Here is a 15846-nt window from a genome sequence, read left to right as displayed (position 1 = left end):
CAGTCGCGTTGTCCCTGTGTAAAGAAAGCACAGGACATGGGTACACAAATCGAATTGGGAAAATCACTTCTACTCGCGCAGCATAATAAGCTGATTTTTTTTTACGGGCGAAAATTTCAATAAGAAGCCACTGCTATGCAAGTGCAACAACCCTTACTTTTAAACCAACATTTCATGCAATACCACATAAATTTATCACTCGAGTCACACGAAAAGGCATACACAATGTACTTACTGGTTAAGTGGGGTCACAGTTGCACACACACACACGCAACACAGACACAACGAGCGACAGTGAAAAATAAGAAATTACACGCACTTCTGCTCGAATAGCAAAGTGTCAAGCATGACAAAACACATTTTCTACCACCAGAAAATTATTAAACAGAATAATTCGCAAAAATTAAGCTTGTGTGGCAAACACACAACCTGAGGAACACACCCATTCACATCTGCTTTCTGAATTTGTTATACAGGCGTGAGCGATTCGATAAGAATGTAAAGCACGCTGCTTGGAGAAAGCATATATCATGTGCAGCGCGGTCTACTCTATTGAAAATGCAATAAACCTTATTTTCAAAAAAAAAAAAAATCACAGTCGGCATAATATACCGCAACATCGGCAATATCACTGAAGTCAAACACATTGAACTTACTTGTCAAGTGGGGTCCCAGCTGCACAAACGCGCACGCACACTCACACATTTTTAGTGCCTCACAACGAGCAAAAACCCGAGGTCTATTCACAGCCACATAAATTCATATTATTCCTCACGTCAATAATTATCCAGCCATCGTCAAAACGGGGAACACGCATATGCCAATGCGAAACAATAGGCCTTCGCGCCGGATGTAATACGATATCGCCAGTCGACCGTCCCAAAGCAAAAAAGAAACACTGCATCTCAGGAATGCATGTTGCCTATACATCCAAGAACAGCGTGCAGCAATTATAACACAGAATGAGATTAATTTCTTTGTACTTTTGTTTGCTTGCATATAAATATTTCACAAGAAATATTACAGAGTGTAAAAGGAGAACAGCATTCGCTACACCCTGTAGCTCTTATCATTTTTAAACAAACCAGTTTTCATAACCACACTACCATTCACTAAGTAGGGGAGTCACTAATGATTCAAATAAGATAAAATATCATTCCATCATCATTGATTGCAAACTTCACGCAAGAATAAGCCACTGCTGCGCGTCGTATTTTTCTTATAAGAAACACCAAATCTCGCCGTGTTAAACACCAACAGCAACGATTTTTTTTGTATTTTGTATTTAATTTTGTCGTTTCCAGCAGCTCATTACTTTGTGCGAGTCATCAAAAATTAAAAATTTGCACAAAACAGTGTGCCCCCCCACGTGTGCCGCATCCCGGCCCGTTCACGCAGTTAGGACACGCTTGACGCAATGACGCGCGCTCCGTTATAGTTTCCCCGTGCAGGCACACTGTTTTATCACTTTAACAGCAGCAGATCAGAAATTTTTAATTTTTGATGACTCGCACAAAGTAATGAGCTGCTGGAAACGACAAAATTAAATACAAAATACAAAAAAAATCGTTGCTGTTGGTGTTTAACACGGCGAGATTTGGTGTTTCTTATAAGAAAAATACGACGCGCAGCAGTGGCTTATTCTTGCGTGAAGTTTGCAATCAATGATGATGGAATGATATTTTATCTTATTTGAATCATTAGTGACTCCCCTACTTAGTGAATGGTAGTGTGGTTATGAAAACTGGTTTGTTTAAAAATGATAAGAGCTACAGGGTGTAGCGAATGCTGTTCTCCTTTTACACTCTGTAATATTTCTTGTGAAATATTTATATGCAAGCAAACAAAAGTACAAAGAAATTAATCTCATTCTGTGTTATAATTGCTGCACGCTGTTCTTGGATGTATAGGCAACATGCATTCCTGAGATGCAGTGTTTCTTTTTTGCTTTGGGACGGTCGACTGGCGATATCGTATTACATCCGGCGCGAAGGCCTATTGTTTCGCATTGGCATATGCGTGTTCCCCGTTTTGACGATGGCTGGATAATTATTGACGTGAGGAATAATATGAATTTATGTGGCTGTGAATAGACCTCGGGTTTTTGCTCGTTGTGAGGCACTAAAAATGTGTGAGTGTGCGTGCGCGTTTGTGCAGCTGGGACCCCACTTGACAAGTAAGTTCAATGTGTTTGACTTCAGTGATATTGCCGATGTTGCGGTATATTATGCCGACTGTGATTTTTTTTTTTTTGAAAAATAAGGTTTATTGCATTTTCAATAGAGTAGACCGCGCTGCACATGATATATGCTTTCTCCAAGCAGCGTGCTTTACATTCTTATCGAATCGCTCACGCCTGTATAACAAATTCAGAAAGCAGATGTGAATGGGTGTGTTCCTCAGGTTGTGTGTTTGCCACACAAGCTTAATTTTTGCGAATTATTCTGTTTAATAATTTTCTGGTGGTAGAAAATGTGTTTTGTCATGCTTGACACTTTGCTATTCGAGCAGAAGTGCGTGTAATTTCTTATTTTTCACTGTCGCTCGTTGTGTCTGTGTTGCGTGTGTGTGTGTGCAACTGTGACCCCACTTAACCAGTAAGTACATTGTGTATGCCTTTTCGTGTGACTCGAGTGATAAATTTATGTGGTATTGCATGAAATGTTGGTTTAAAAGTAAGGGTTGTTGCACTTGCATAGCAGTGGCTTCTTATTGAAATTTTCGCCCGTAAAAAAAAATCAGCTTATTATGCTGCGCGAGTAGAAGTGATTTTCCCAATTCGATTTGTGTACCCATGTCCTGTGCTTTCTTTACACAGGGACAACGCGACTGTGTATGTAGCATTATGCAATAATTATCTGATAGCAGAAATGGGTGCCTTTTTCTCCGTTTATTAGCATGTGCTTCGTTTTTTTCTTTTTTTTTTTGCAGTTATAGCTAATCAAGCAAAAGTACGTGTAATTTTTCATGGCTCTTTTTTTCTTTCACTGCTAAAGCAGAAGAAAATCACTTGGTAAAGCTGAATAGTGTTCTATCACGGAAAGTGGGTTTGTTTGTTTTTGTTTGTTTGTTTGTTTGTTTGATTTTGTTGGGTGCTCGATGAAGTAAGCAGTACTTAATCTTGCAGTTATGGGTATTTGAGCAGAAATGTTGGTGTCTGAGCCAGGAGTAGAAATTCCAATAAAGCACCTCTCCTTGTGCATTCCTGAGCTGCTGTGTGTGCGCGCGTGTGTGCTTTTTTCTTGGTTTGTGACGTCATCATGGCATGTTGGGACTTGTTTAGCAGTGTTACGATTCTACCCGCCGCTAGTATCTTGTTGTTATCTTGTGCTAGCCGCGTAGCGATGTGTGGTGACTCTGCGATTATTCCTGAGGTCTTAAGCCTTTTCCCTCATCGCTTAAGTGAATTTGTGTACCCTTGTCCTGTGGTTTCTTTATGCTGGGGCAATGCGACTGTATGTAGCATTATGCAATAATTATCTGATAGGAGAAATGGGTGTTTTGTCAGTTGATGGTAGTTTGTTAGCTTTAATTTTTGAAGTCATAGCTATTTTGCTATTCGAGCAGAAATGCTGGTATCTGAGGGTTTTACGCTGAGGGCAGAAATTCCTGTCTGAGATGAATCTGCATTTCACTGTAATTTGTTTCATTTAAGTAATATTATTGAAATTCCATAGCCACTGTGAACAAAAAGGGGTGGGTGTGTGCATGCTCATGGAAGCGACTTGCATGTCGGAATGACATGTGATGAGAGCGCGAACTTTGCGCTCAGGTGCGGCAATGGTGTAGGCGGACGGAGCATTACCTGAAGCCAAGGGCAAGCTGCGACCTTGAACATGCAGAGCGAGTTATTTTTATGCTATGACGACTCCTCGCACCCGTGCATGTTGGGGCATGCAGCGAGGTCGCCGCTATATAAGTGGGGAGGATGTGTAAAGAGGCAGCAGTCTTCGCATCGCCTCGGGAGTGTGCGGAGCTCGCTTCAAAAGTAAGTATTTTTCATCCACGCTCTGTGGTGCACGTTTTCTTAGTGTTTCTTTTTTTTTTTCAGTGCCTAGATGCGTGTTCTGCTTTTTTGATCCTCATGATATCATGGACGATGAGCCATTGGAAGAGAATTCACCATTTTCTCCAGACATTTCACCTGCCACATTGCATGCTCACGTCGAGCGATCACATCCCTATGTGGACATTTCCTTCCTGCCTTTCTTTCAAACTGATAGCGCATTTCGAGGTATCGTCAAAGCGTTTGTGCTATTGGCATCTGTTCACGATCAGGGAGTAGAGGACTTGCGACAATATTTAATGAACCACCTCCACAATATAATTGCTATTTTGCGAGCACAAAGAATACCCTTTAGGTTTTGCATTTGTTCTGACGTTCTAATGATGAAAGAAAATCGAGGGGATGTAACCACACACTTAGCTCATTTTATGGCGCTTGCTCGCGAAGTCCACAGCGACGGAGCTATCGCAAATACTTTGATGGATGTGATTCAGGAGTCCACCGGGCGCATTGAAAATTACCAGCGCGAGGGTAGTGGGTTTGTATCCACTGACGTCCAAAAAGTTCAAATGTGTATTTCCGCTGTGAAAACTAAAAAGTTTGGATGCGAGGGGGTACTTCCCACAAATTTGGCTAAACGCAGGAACGTGTTAACGAATATCCATTTACCAGCACTCAAGGAGGGTGAATGTTTTAAATACAATACACTCGCTCTCCTGCATCCACAGGAAAGGAATTCGTGGAAAAAATGTGAAAATTATGCAGCAGATTACTGGTGGCCGACTCGCTTCCCTGTTTCATTCTCTGATCTGGACGAGTTCGAAAGAAAAATAGGATATCTGTGTACGTGTACGCGTACGTCGATCAGGGAGTGCACGTGTCACGACCCCCAAAACTGGAAAGCGAAAAGAAAATTCACTTATTGGAGGTTGACGAGCATTTTTTCGGAATTAAGTCCCTCGAGCGTTTGTTGACGAGAAAGAACACGCGTTTCGTATGCGAACGTTGCACTCGCTCTTTTAATGAGGAAAAGAGCATGGCGAAACATCGACGCCTTTGCGCGGACGTGAACGAAATCCTATTAGAATTTTGTGAACCCGGAGAAAATTTTGTAGAATTTACTAAAATACAGTACATGCAGCAGTACAACTACGTCGTTGCGTTGGACACGGAGAGTGTACTCGCACCCAGTGGTGTTGGCATGCAACGTCACATTACCTCTAGCTTCTGTGCTGTGCTTGTGCGCACCCACGACTCAAAGGTGATGCGCATCAGGACGCACCATGGAGAAGATGCTGCGAGGCAGTGCGTGAGAGCATTGATGGAAATGCGGGATGAGATGATCGCTCTGAACGCTTGCCCCGCCGCAATGGTGCTGAATGATGAGCAATGCGCTGAGCACAGAGCTGCTACCCACTGTGCGTACTGTAAACAGGAGTTTACCGAAGATCTACCCCGTGTCCGGCATCACGACCATTCAAAGCATTGTAGTGCGGACGAGACAAATTATATCGCGACATTGTGTAACCCCTGTAACGTCGCGTGCACGACAAGGGAAAAATTGCCAATCATGGTACACAATTTGTCCTACGATTTGGCCGGGCTGCTGCGGGAATTTCACGTTCTCGGGTGGAAGCGACCTCCCTTCATTGTGGCCAGCTCCATGGAAAAAATTCGTTCTTTCGAAATTGGCACCTTCCTGTTTAGAGATACCATGCAATATCTAAATTCGTCGCTGGGGGAGCTCGTGGAAACCGTCAAATCCATGGGTGGTGCAGAGGCATTCCAATGTTTGAAGCAGGCATTTGGAAACGACTACGAAATTTTACTTCGTAAAGGTGTATTCCCGTACAGCCATGTCAGTTCTTTTGCAGTGTATGATGAATTGGCCTTGCCAGAAAAATCCTCCTTTCGAAACGATCTCACGGGGGAGGATATAAGTGAAGAGGACTACCAGTATGCGCTGCTCGTATTTGAACATTTTGGATGCTCAAATTTGAGAGATTATAATGCACTGTACTTGAAAACGGATGCCCTACTACATGCGGACGTGATGCAGCACTTCCGACGTCTGTGCTACAGCGCGCGTGGATTGGAATTGCTTCATTGTGTTTCTCTGGCATCCTATTCGTGGCAATGCGCTCTAAATTACACGCAGGCAAAATTGGAGTTAATCATCGATGAGGACATGTACAGAACCATCGAATCGGGCGTTAGAGGCGGGCTCTGTCAGGCGAGCAGGCGTCATTTGCGGGCTAACAACCCTCTGTGTAGTGGCTATGATCCCGATAAAGAGGAGGTGTACATATCATACATAGATTGCAACAATCTTTACGGATTCAGTATGATAAAGCACCTCCCCATTGGTGATTTCGAATGGCTCGAGGATTTTAGCTCCGTGGATTTTATGCGTCACCCCACTGATTCAGACGTTGGCTACGTGTATGTATGTGACTTGGAGTATCCAAAATCTATCCACGCACTGACACGGTACTTTCCCCTGGCTCCTGAGAAGGCAGTCGTCCCAAAGGAATGGCTCTCGCCATTCCAGCGAGGGCTTCTCGAAGAATTAATGTATCAGCCTGCTAACAGCAAAAAGCTGTTGCTTACGTGCAAGGACAAAGTCGAGTACGTCGTTCATTACGCGCTGCTCGCACTCTATTGTAGATTAGGCATGAGGGTGACAAAAATTCACAGAATTCTAAAATTTCGCCAGGCGCCATTCCTGCGTCCCTACATCGAGGACAATGTTGCCAGACGTGTTGCCTCGGGCACGACATTCGAAAAAAACTTCTACAAACTCTCAAATAATGCAGTCTTTGGGAGAACACTTCTGAATAAATTTAACATGCGTGATATTCGAGTAGCCTTCGATGAGGAGACGGCGAGTCGGCTCGGGAGTCGGGCGGAATGCGTGAGGATGGAAATTTTGTCCCCGGATTGTGTCATGTACGAAATGCGCAAAAGAAAAGTGCGATGTGATTTCCCGCTCCAGATTGGGTTTACGATTTTGGAACTGAGTAAATTAACCATGTACTCATTCTACTATGAAACCTTGCTGAGTAAGCTCACTTGTCCGGTGATTACCTGTTACTTTGACACGGATTCTCTGATCCTCGGCCTGTTCTGCAAGGACTACGAAGATCAGTTACGAGCGATTGCCGACGACCACTTAGATTTGTCTTCCTTCGATCGGGATCATCCACTGTACAGTGAAAAGAATCGTGGAAGGCTTGGGGCATTCAAAAGCGAAACTGGTAGTGTACCTATTGAGGAAGTAGTTTGTTTGAAAGCTAAAATGTACTCCATCAAATTAGCTGGAGGAAGGCAAATTGCAAGAGCTAAAGGGGTCAAAAAGAATATTGTACGCAAGCACCTCCTCCATGAGACATACTGCAATACCTTGTTCAATCACATGAGCGTATCGAATGAACAAGTATCAATCGTTGGAAAGAAGCAGTGTATGTACACCATCAGAAATGTCAAAAGAAGTCTGATGGCATACGACGACAAGAGATACCTGTGCAATGACATCGACTCCTATCCTTATGGAAGCTATGAATATGGTAAGTTTAAGTGGGTGATATAACTAGTGAAGCTCATAATATTCTTTTTTGCTTCAGAAGATGTGCAGGAAGAGAATTAATGCTTCTGTCACATGCTGTTCTCTCCTGCGGTTTGCCTCTGGGTCATGGACAGAGAGGGATGAGTGCCTGGGTGATCCATATAGTACCTATGTGAAGAACACTATGGATGTTAGCGGAGATATACAGCGTGCATGGATGTGTCCCCAGGGAGAACTACAATATCTCCGAGACTGCCATGATGTACTCAATAAACATTGAAAACTATTTACCATGTTTTTGTGTGCCAACCATTGCTGAGAGTCGACGCAGGCTAAAAAAGAATGCCGCCCCGGACCAATAAGCAATTTGGAGGGAATTGTGAGCTGGCCTAGAAATGAATGGGATTGACCCACGAGCGGTTGTCTATGTTGCAGCTGGAATTATGAAGCAATATGCAGTTGAAAGCGTGTGACCGAGTAACTAGAGAGTGGAAATGACAAATGAGTCTATCGAGCATGTATGACAGGAAGCCAACAAGCCAATCACTAGGTTTTAGAAATGGATGGAAGTGACCACCCCCGGACCAATAGACAGGTGAGCGATTTGGAAGCCTATGAGCCGACTTAGAATTGAATAGAATAGATCATTTTGATGTCTACGAGCGAGTGAGCAGATGTTGTGGCAATTAATGGTAGCCAATCACATAGAAATTTGATGGATGAAGGGGTGGAGCTGTGACCAACCAACCAGAGGACTTAGAAGTGGTTTGACCTGGATTAGAATTGGGTGGTGGATTAGAAATTCCTAGAAATGGATTAGAAAAAAGAGCGATTTGGAAGTCTATGAGCCAACTTAGAATTGAATAGAATAGATAATTTTGGTGTCTATGAGCGAATGAACAAATGCGGCAATGAAGGGTAGCCAATCTCATAGAAATTGGATGGATCACCTGAAGTGGTGGAGCCTGGATTAAACCTGGCTTCACCTGGATTAGAAATGGGTGGTGGATTAGAAATTCCTAGAACTGGATTAGAAAAAGGATGTCGTTGTGGGACTCGAATCTATACTACTGTTGTCTAGTGATATTATGGTGTCGAGGAAGTTAATTAGGTGAGTTGACTGTTGTGATGTGAACTTTATGTTGCTATGCGCGGTGTTCAGTAAATCTACGAACTTTTGAAATTCATGTTCCCCGTGTTCCCATATTATCAGTATATCATCGATGTATCGAAGGTACACAGTGGGTTTTAATGTGAGGGCGCTGAGAACTTTGTTTTCTAAGAACCCCATGAAGATGGTGCACAGAGGACGGTGCCCAGAAGAAGAACAGTCTCTGTTCGAAATATCGGCGGCTTCTGTCCTGAGGCAACTCCCTTCCTACGCCACATGAAAAGGACTGTCTGCCGTTGTGACAAATACGTTGAATGACAGATATTCGCCCCTAAGCTACACTGATAAGCTCCAACTAGAGTGAAACAGTCACCAACAGCTTCACTAGAAGGTAGACAAAACCAACCATTCACACACACCGGATGCTCCGCCTACATCCACTCCGTGGAAATATGTAATGACTCAATCTCAACCAGCTTTTCACACACACCGGACAGCGTACATCCACTCGAAAGGAACATGTAATAACCCAACCAAACTAACCTTTCCCAAACGACGGATGGTCCACCTACATTGCACTAAACCAGTAATATCCCAGGGATGTCCCACAAAAGTCGCACATGTCACATATGTCTACCCGACGTTAGCTGTACGTTAATAATGTGACATCGAAAACTGTCTCACTTTCTACACTCTTAAATTATAAACACTCTTAAATAAAGCTGTAATCACGCGATACCATAACTAACACTCTTTAGGGTGTACTCACGCGTACCATAACTAGCACCTTTTAGGGTGTAAATCAACACCCACAAGCAGAAAATACACCCTTCAGAAAGGGTGTTTTTAGTCCAGTGTATTACACCCTTTTTGGGTGTTTTGGAGGGTTCCATAACTAACGCCTTTTTAGGTGCAAATGTACACCCATAGGAGACATTACACCCTCAATAAAAGGGTGTATTGTCTCGAGCGTCACCCTGCAAGGATACGAAAATGCAAAAATTACAGCTTTATTCAAATGAACATATTTAGATACACTGAATAGAAATGTCGGAAGTGAAGAAGGACACAAAAAAAGGTTACAGACCAGCAATCGACCATCTCTCCTGACACATAACATTTGAGTTTTTCTCGGTCGCAGTTGGCACAACAATGTTGCGCTTCTTTATACTATGTAACAGTGTAGTTAGTTTGTATTGTTCGTTAGCAGTATTGTTAGTTAGTACAGTTTGTAGCAAATCTTGCAAGCATGCATACCCTGTTGCCCAGAAGTCAGTCCCTGCCTGTTCCTATTCTTGTGCTCCGTATGCTCACAGCACTGTTTTGTCACTTAGAATTTCTATTTAACTAGTCAGTAGTCACCATTAGGCAAAAGACTTACTCGTTACTTAAAGGGACTATCGCATCCGTCCCGGTCGATTCCGAAACTGTAGTGCTTTTTTACTCCGCGTTCATCACTGATAATAACGCCGAAAACCCGACGCGAATTGGCAGCGTTGTTCCTGTGTAGTTTGAAATAAAACTTGGCAAGAGCAGACGACGCATTCCGGGATTCCCTCTCTGGAAACGTCACACGGACGAGACCAATCACTGCGCTCCCTTTGACATGGAGAATACCAATCACGGAGCGGCCGGAGGGACCTTGGTAGCCTTGGCAACCGACCGACAGGCGGGCGGGCGAGGCGGAATGCTAGGGGACGGCGTCTTCTCTGTTACCGGCTCTCGGAATGTTGTTTCTGGTTAACGTTGAACGTGTTCGTACAGCCAGGAGCGTAACGCCGTGTTTCACGTAACATGGTTACGTCTGCACTCATACTGGTAAGCGAAAGTCAGCGTATTTACCGAGGACTTTTCACTTAGTATATTGCGATGCGAACGACAAGCAGACGATCTCGGAGACAATCGCCCTGCGCTGCGCTCCAATTCGTGCGCCTGGCTTACGTCATCATCGTCGTGGCTGCAGATGGAATGCGGATCTTTAAAACTCGTTTACTTAATATGCAAGCTGTTTTCGGAAGAGAAATTTGGCAAAGTTGACTCTGAAGTGGTGAAGAACATTACCCTTTCGGTATCGTACATACGTTCCCGGATGCGATAGTCCCTTTAAAGGTCAGCTACGCCGATTTCCCGATGTGTTAAAACGGTTGTGATATTCAGAACGAGCACATCCAACTGCCCCCGAAACGCACTTTCGTGTCTCAATTTTGCCTGGTGTAAGAATATAAACACCTTAGGCATGGTTGCCCTAAGCTAGCGAGCAACAGCAAGGGTACACGAACACAAGAAGTCGAGCACAAGTGATGCAATGCACTTGATTCATCATAAAATGAAATGTCCCAGTACCAGGTGTCACTGTTCCGTCAACAAAAACAGATGAACTTTGAAGGGGCGTGTGGTTGGCACTGGTGACAGCCTCCAGCTTGAAACCCAGACGATGATAGTTGAGACGTGAAGTGTGCGTGTGTGAAGTGCTTTTCGGTGGTGCCAGAATGCCTGCAAAAACATTGAACAAATAAGGCAATTCCAAATCTGTACTGAGAATACACTCGCTAGGGCCTAATTTCTAAAGTATGACGCATTTTTCTTTTCTATGTGATGGCATTTGCACCGCATGACTGACTTGTCTAACATTACGCGCCTTACCTTTATCTTATGCCTAGTCCTGCCCCTGCAATCCCCTGCTGCAGATGAGGTTAGCACAGCATCCCGGACGAGACATCTTCGACTTCGTGTCAAACAAGTTGCGCATGGCTTCCGTAGCATTCGTATGAGCGAAATGAACAGATCAAATCGCTGCTTTCGAAGGTGACACCCAGTGGAGTAACCGATTGTTGCAGTCAATAGCTTTTTCTTTCGCCTTTCGGAAAGTTGGGGTTTGAAACATTGGAAGTGCATGCTGAAGTGTTCTTGCAGACGGGAGCAAAACGCTTACGCATTCACGAAACACACCAGGTAGTCTGTACTGGCCCAGCAAATGCTTTGCAGTCGAAGGAAGCAAAACACACGTTCCTCGTGAGTTCAGTGAAGTCCAGGAGCAGGAGAAACAAGCCGGCTTGGCGGAAGAACCAAGACCAAACCAAGCCAAATGTCATGCCAAGCCGGAGCACGCGCAGACCACGAATGTGACGTCGACACGGGTTTTCGGGCCACAAGACGGAATGTCAGTGAACTAAAAATTCACTTTTTCGAAAAGCCGCGACGAGTTTGGGTTGACTATTTTGCACACATAATCAGTGTTCCCTTATGAACATATCGTGTGAGTACTATTCCATTCTGTAACACTCGAAAATCGGCGTAGCTGAGCTTTAAGCTCTGGCAGTGAGCTCAGAGGCGCATCTGTACATTCTTTGAACACAAGATATCCTGCATGATATACTTGCAGAGCTGACCACGTTTGGCTTGTTTACACCCTTTTCACACCCATTACTGCAAAAGTGCTACCGAAAATATCTCCAATAGCTATCACACCCTTTTCACATCCATTTCACACCGTCCAGACACAGCAGTTCTTCCAGTGAGGGTGTAAAAAGGGAGTAAGGGTAGAGATACACCCTAATTATTACCCTATCACACCTAAAAGGGTGTTTTGAATATAACAGTGATATATCCCAGGGACACCTGCTAGATGTAAATAAAAATTGGGAAGATCCATTGGTGGATCCTATGGAAATTCATTCGCATAAGCCTTTGATTTCTTCTTTTGCTTCTTCCTTTCGGTTACCTGGTGCATTTCTGTTGCCCAAATGCAGTCTCTGAAACATAAAGAGCGGCGAGAAAGCAGGCGAGCTGGTGGTAATTTGAGCTGTGTTTGAGACTCCTGTTTAGTGTGTTTTTTTCCCAGTCTCAGGGTTCGCTATGAAGAGCAGTCTTTGATTTCTTTTAGGAAAGGGTCCTCGTATGACCTCGTGAGATGCTCGAGTGAATGCAGTATTAGTATTGTAGATCATGTCGATGTGCGGCATATAAACGTGGTAGTAATTTATACGTAATTAACAAAGCGCGATGCTTCACCTGTTTACCCACAGGTAAAATGTTTAACAGAGGGTACAGATGCCGGACGCTTTCATTGCGTCTAATCTTCATGATGGTTCTGATGCAGTTATTTTGGGCTACCTGGAGATTCTGTAGTGATGATTGGTAGGTTATGCCGTAGACAAGCGCAGAATATCATATTCTCAAATGAATCAGTGAGTGGTAAACAAGGACAAAAAAAATGTCACCGAGCCTAAATAATACTGTGTTTGAAGAATACATACTTTTACATAATGAATCAATGTGGTACCTTGACAACAGCACCCCCCGTAGGGTGCCCAGCGACTGCACTGTGTTTAACTAAAAGCACAACTCCTTGCACGAGGGTCAATAGCCCGTGGACGTGTCCGGGAAAGTCATGACGTCATACGGGATTTTCCAGGCCCTTCATGTCCAGGAATAACCCATTTCCTCTTATATTTTATGTGGGCTGCTGTGAAGGTTATGGAAGCACCCTACACCCTAAAAAAAATACAACTCTTGTTGTGTGTTGATGTGTTGTTTTTGTGGTGTCTCAATACTTTTATGTATTGATGATGATCATGATGATTCGTGTTTTAATGGCACAGCGATAACTACGACCATAACTTTTTAGGTGTAATTGGGATGTATTTGGGGTGTTCAGTAGCTCCCGTCCCCTATTACACCCCCAAGGATAAGAATACACACTAAAATCGCCGAAAACCACTGCCCTACACCCGTGCCTTTTTCAAGTTTCTGAGTTTATATCATGATTATAACGTACTGAGACAAGGTCTACCAACACGCGATGGTGTTGCTCCATTAAATACCAAACCAAACCAAACTTTGACACATCTACAGGTACCAGTTGTGTACTTTTATGTCGATAACAATAACTCAGCATAGTGCTGCCACCAGCGTTTACCACACCCAACGGGTGGAAATCGCACGGGAACATTTCGACACAGCGCTATCTTATTCGCGTTGTGTTTGAAGCTTTTATGCAGTGCTACGTCTGTCCCATACAAGAAATGAGGTTTACATTTCACGGAAACCCCTTTTGAGGGTGTCCCTTTGTCAGCAGAAGTATTAAAAGAAATCAATGAATGTGAAATCAGTTCACCCAGAATGAACTCAATAAAAACAATTGTGGGAAATACGTCAACAATCCCTCAGTGACATTCCCTCAGCCCCCAGGAAGTTGGTCCCTTTCCCGACGTTACCGCCGGTCCTTTCTGCTCCTAATCACTTGCTTTGGGTGAATAAACATATGAACAAATAATACACATATTAATTAATATGGGCACCTTCGTCCCAAGTTCCAAACATTCTACTGCATACTGTGGAGAGAGGCTTGCTCTCCATACTGATATCGTACATAAAAACGAGACAAAAATACATGGACTACATATGGTTTGTACCTTGCTGGATTGTCCATTGTCCGAAAAGCGAGTTTCCATATTAGCAGGACGAAAATGCATTGAAAAACCTTGGTCCCCACAAAAACAGTCCATAATTCGAGTTGCCCATGTTAAGGTCCATACTGACGAGGCACGACTGTAAACATGGAACCGCTTACCGCGTAGAGCACAATGCAGACAAAAAAGTGCACGGTGAGCATCATGGTGGACAGTCGATCGTCGCACTATATCAGTAGCCAATTCACTTTTTTTTTCTCGAACGGGTAGAAAACTGCTCTTTGTGAAGTTCCCTTCAGACGCTATGAGGGACACTATAAGGCTACGTATAACGTTTTCCCTTTCTTACGACTTACCTAGCTAAGGTCTGAAACTCCAACACTAGAACATATGTCCTCCGAAAAGCGTCATTAGTGTATGTGCCCTTTCGGACAACAGAAGGAAATCGTCATAAAGAGAACGTTGAAGTTAATGACCGTTTGCTTAAGATACCCCGAATAGCCCTGGATGTCTGTACTGGAACAGCAGACCCAATGACGAGACTGCCGAGAGAGAGAGAGAGATCTATAAAGAACACTAGATTTGGTCATTTAAGAAGTCCCAAGCTCATTTCGAACTATTTTCAAATGGCTAAACCCACAGTATTGTAGCCTATCGAGTTGTTGGGACGCAATCGGTAATACCCGCTAGTATGGCAAAGCCATCCCCAAAGATGCGACGCGTCTCGTGTTTATTTTTTCGACTGTTTATCATAAATAACAGTTTATCAAACAGGTTCAAACTATTTCAACGAAAAGTCGCGTGGAATATTCTTTGCCCTCTCAGGGGAACGTTGAAACCGTTTGCATCTATCGTAAGATGTTTGGACCACAGCTAGCGCCGAGTGACTGTAGCATTCGATGCCCCGGCTGGGATTAAAGTTGCATAGGATTCGTCACACACTAAAATCGGCGCAAACCACTATCCTACATACGTGCCTTTTACAAGTTCCTTAATTAATTCCATGAGTAGAGATGATCGAGAAACGGTCTATTTGAACACACGATGCGGTTGCTGAATTAACTACCAAACCAAACTTTGACACGTGTACAGATACCAGTTGTGTACTTTTATGTCGATAATAATAACACAGCATAGTGCTGCCGCCAGCGTTTAACGCGCCTAATGGGAGGCAATCGCACGGGAAAATGTCGACATAGCTCTATCTGATCTGCGTTTTGTTTGAAGCTTTTATGCGGTGCTACGTCCGTCCCGTACAAGAAATGAGGTTTACATTTGACAGAAACTCCTTTTTAGTCTGCAGAAGAATCTATATGAGTCAATGGGATGTGAAATGAATTGACCCAGAATGAACTTAATAAAAAAGAATTGTGGGAGATGCGTCAGCAGTCCCTCAGTGACATTCCCTCCGGCCCCCAGAAAGTTAGTCACTTCCACTGCGTTACACGCGTTCCTCTCTCGTCTTAATCACTTGCTGTGGGTGAACAAACCTTTAAATAAATAATATATAAACAGAGAACCGCTTACCGCGTGGAGCACAAAGCAGACAAGATAGTGCACAGTGAACATCATGGTGGGCAGTCGATTGTCGCACTGTAACAGTAGCTAATTCACTTTTTTTTTTTTTTGACGAACGGGTAGAAAACTGCTTTTTGTGAGGTTCCGTTCAGACGCTATGAGGGACACTATAAGGCTAAGGTTAACGTTTTCCCTTTACCACTTACCTAGCTAAGATCTGAAACTTCTACAATAC

The 15846-nt window shown here is 43.7% G+C and overlaps 1 protein-coding gene across 2 annotated transcripts; it reads left to right on the top strand.

The window, feature by feature from the left end:
- The first annotated feature begins 4837 nt into the window (after window positions 1-4837).
- On the top strand, window positions 4838-7864 carry LOC135387108 (uncharacterized). Of its 2 annotated transcripts, none has more exons than XM_064616493.1 (2): window positions 4838-7572; window positions 7633-7864. In XM_064616493.1, exons 1-2 carry the CDS (start codon window positions 5043-5045, stop codon window positions 7650-7652), a joined length of 2550 nt encoding a protein of 849 aa, XP_064472563.1. In that variant the 5' UTR covers window positions 4838-5042; the 3' UTR covers window positions 7653-7864. The 2 variants fall into 2 exon arrangements, with proteins under 2 accessions (XP_064472563.1, XP_064472562.1); XM_064616492.1 differs by having other exon boundaries at window positions 7630-7864.
- Window positions 7865-15846: the final 7982 nt, after the last annotated feature.

Source organism: Ornithodoros turicata, chromosome 3 (genome assembly GCF_037126465.1).
Source record: "Ornithodoros turicata isolate Travis chromosome 3, ASM3712646v1, whole genome shotgun sequence".
NCBI lineage: Eukaryota > Metazoa > Arthropoda > Arachnida > Ixodida > Argasidae > Ornithodoros > Ornithodoros turicata.
This window is presented reverse-complemented; position numbering and strand designations above follow the sequence as displayed.

Excerpts from the sequence above, each read along its gene's own strand:
- LOC135387108 (XM_064616492.1), top strand. The coding sequence starts at position 5,043 with ATGGCGAAACATCGACGCCTTTGCGCGGACGTGAACGAAATCCTATTA. Across the intron at positions 7,573-7,629 it reads TTATGGAAGCTATGAATATG|AAGATGTGCAGGAAGAGAAT; the intron begins GTAAGTTTAAGT and ends TTTTTGCTTCAG.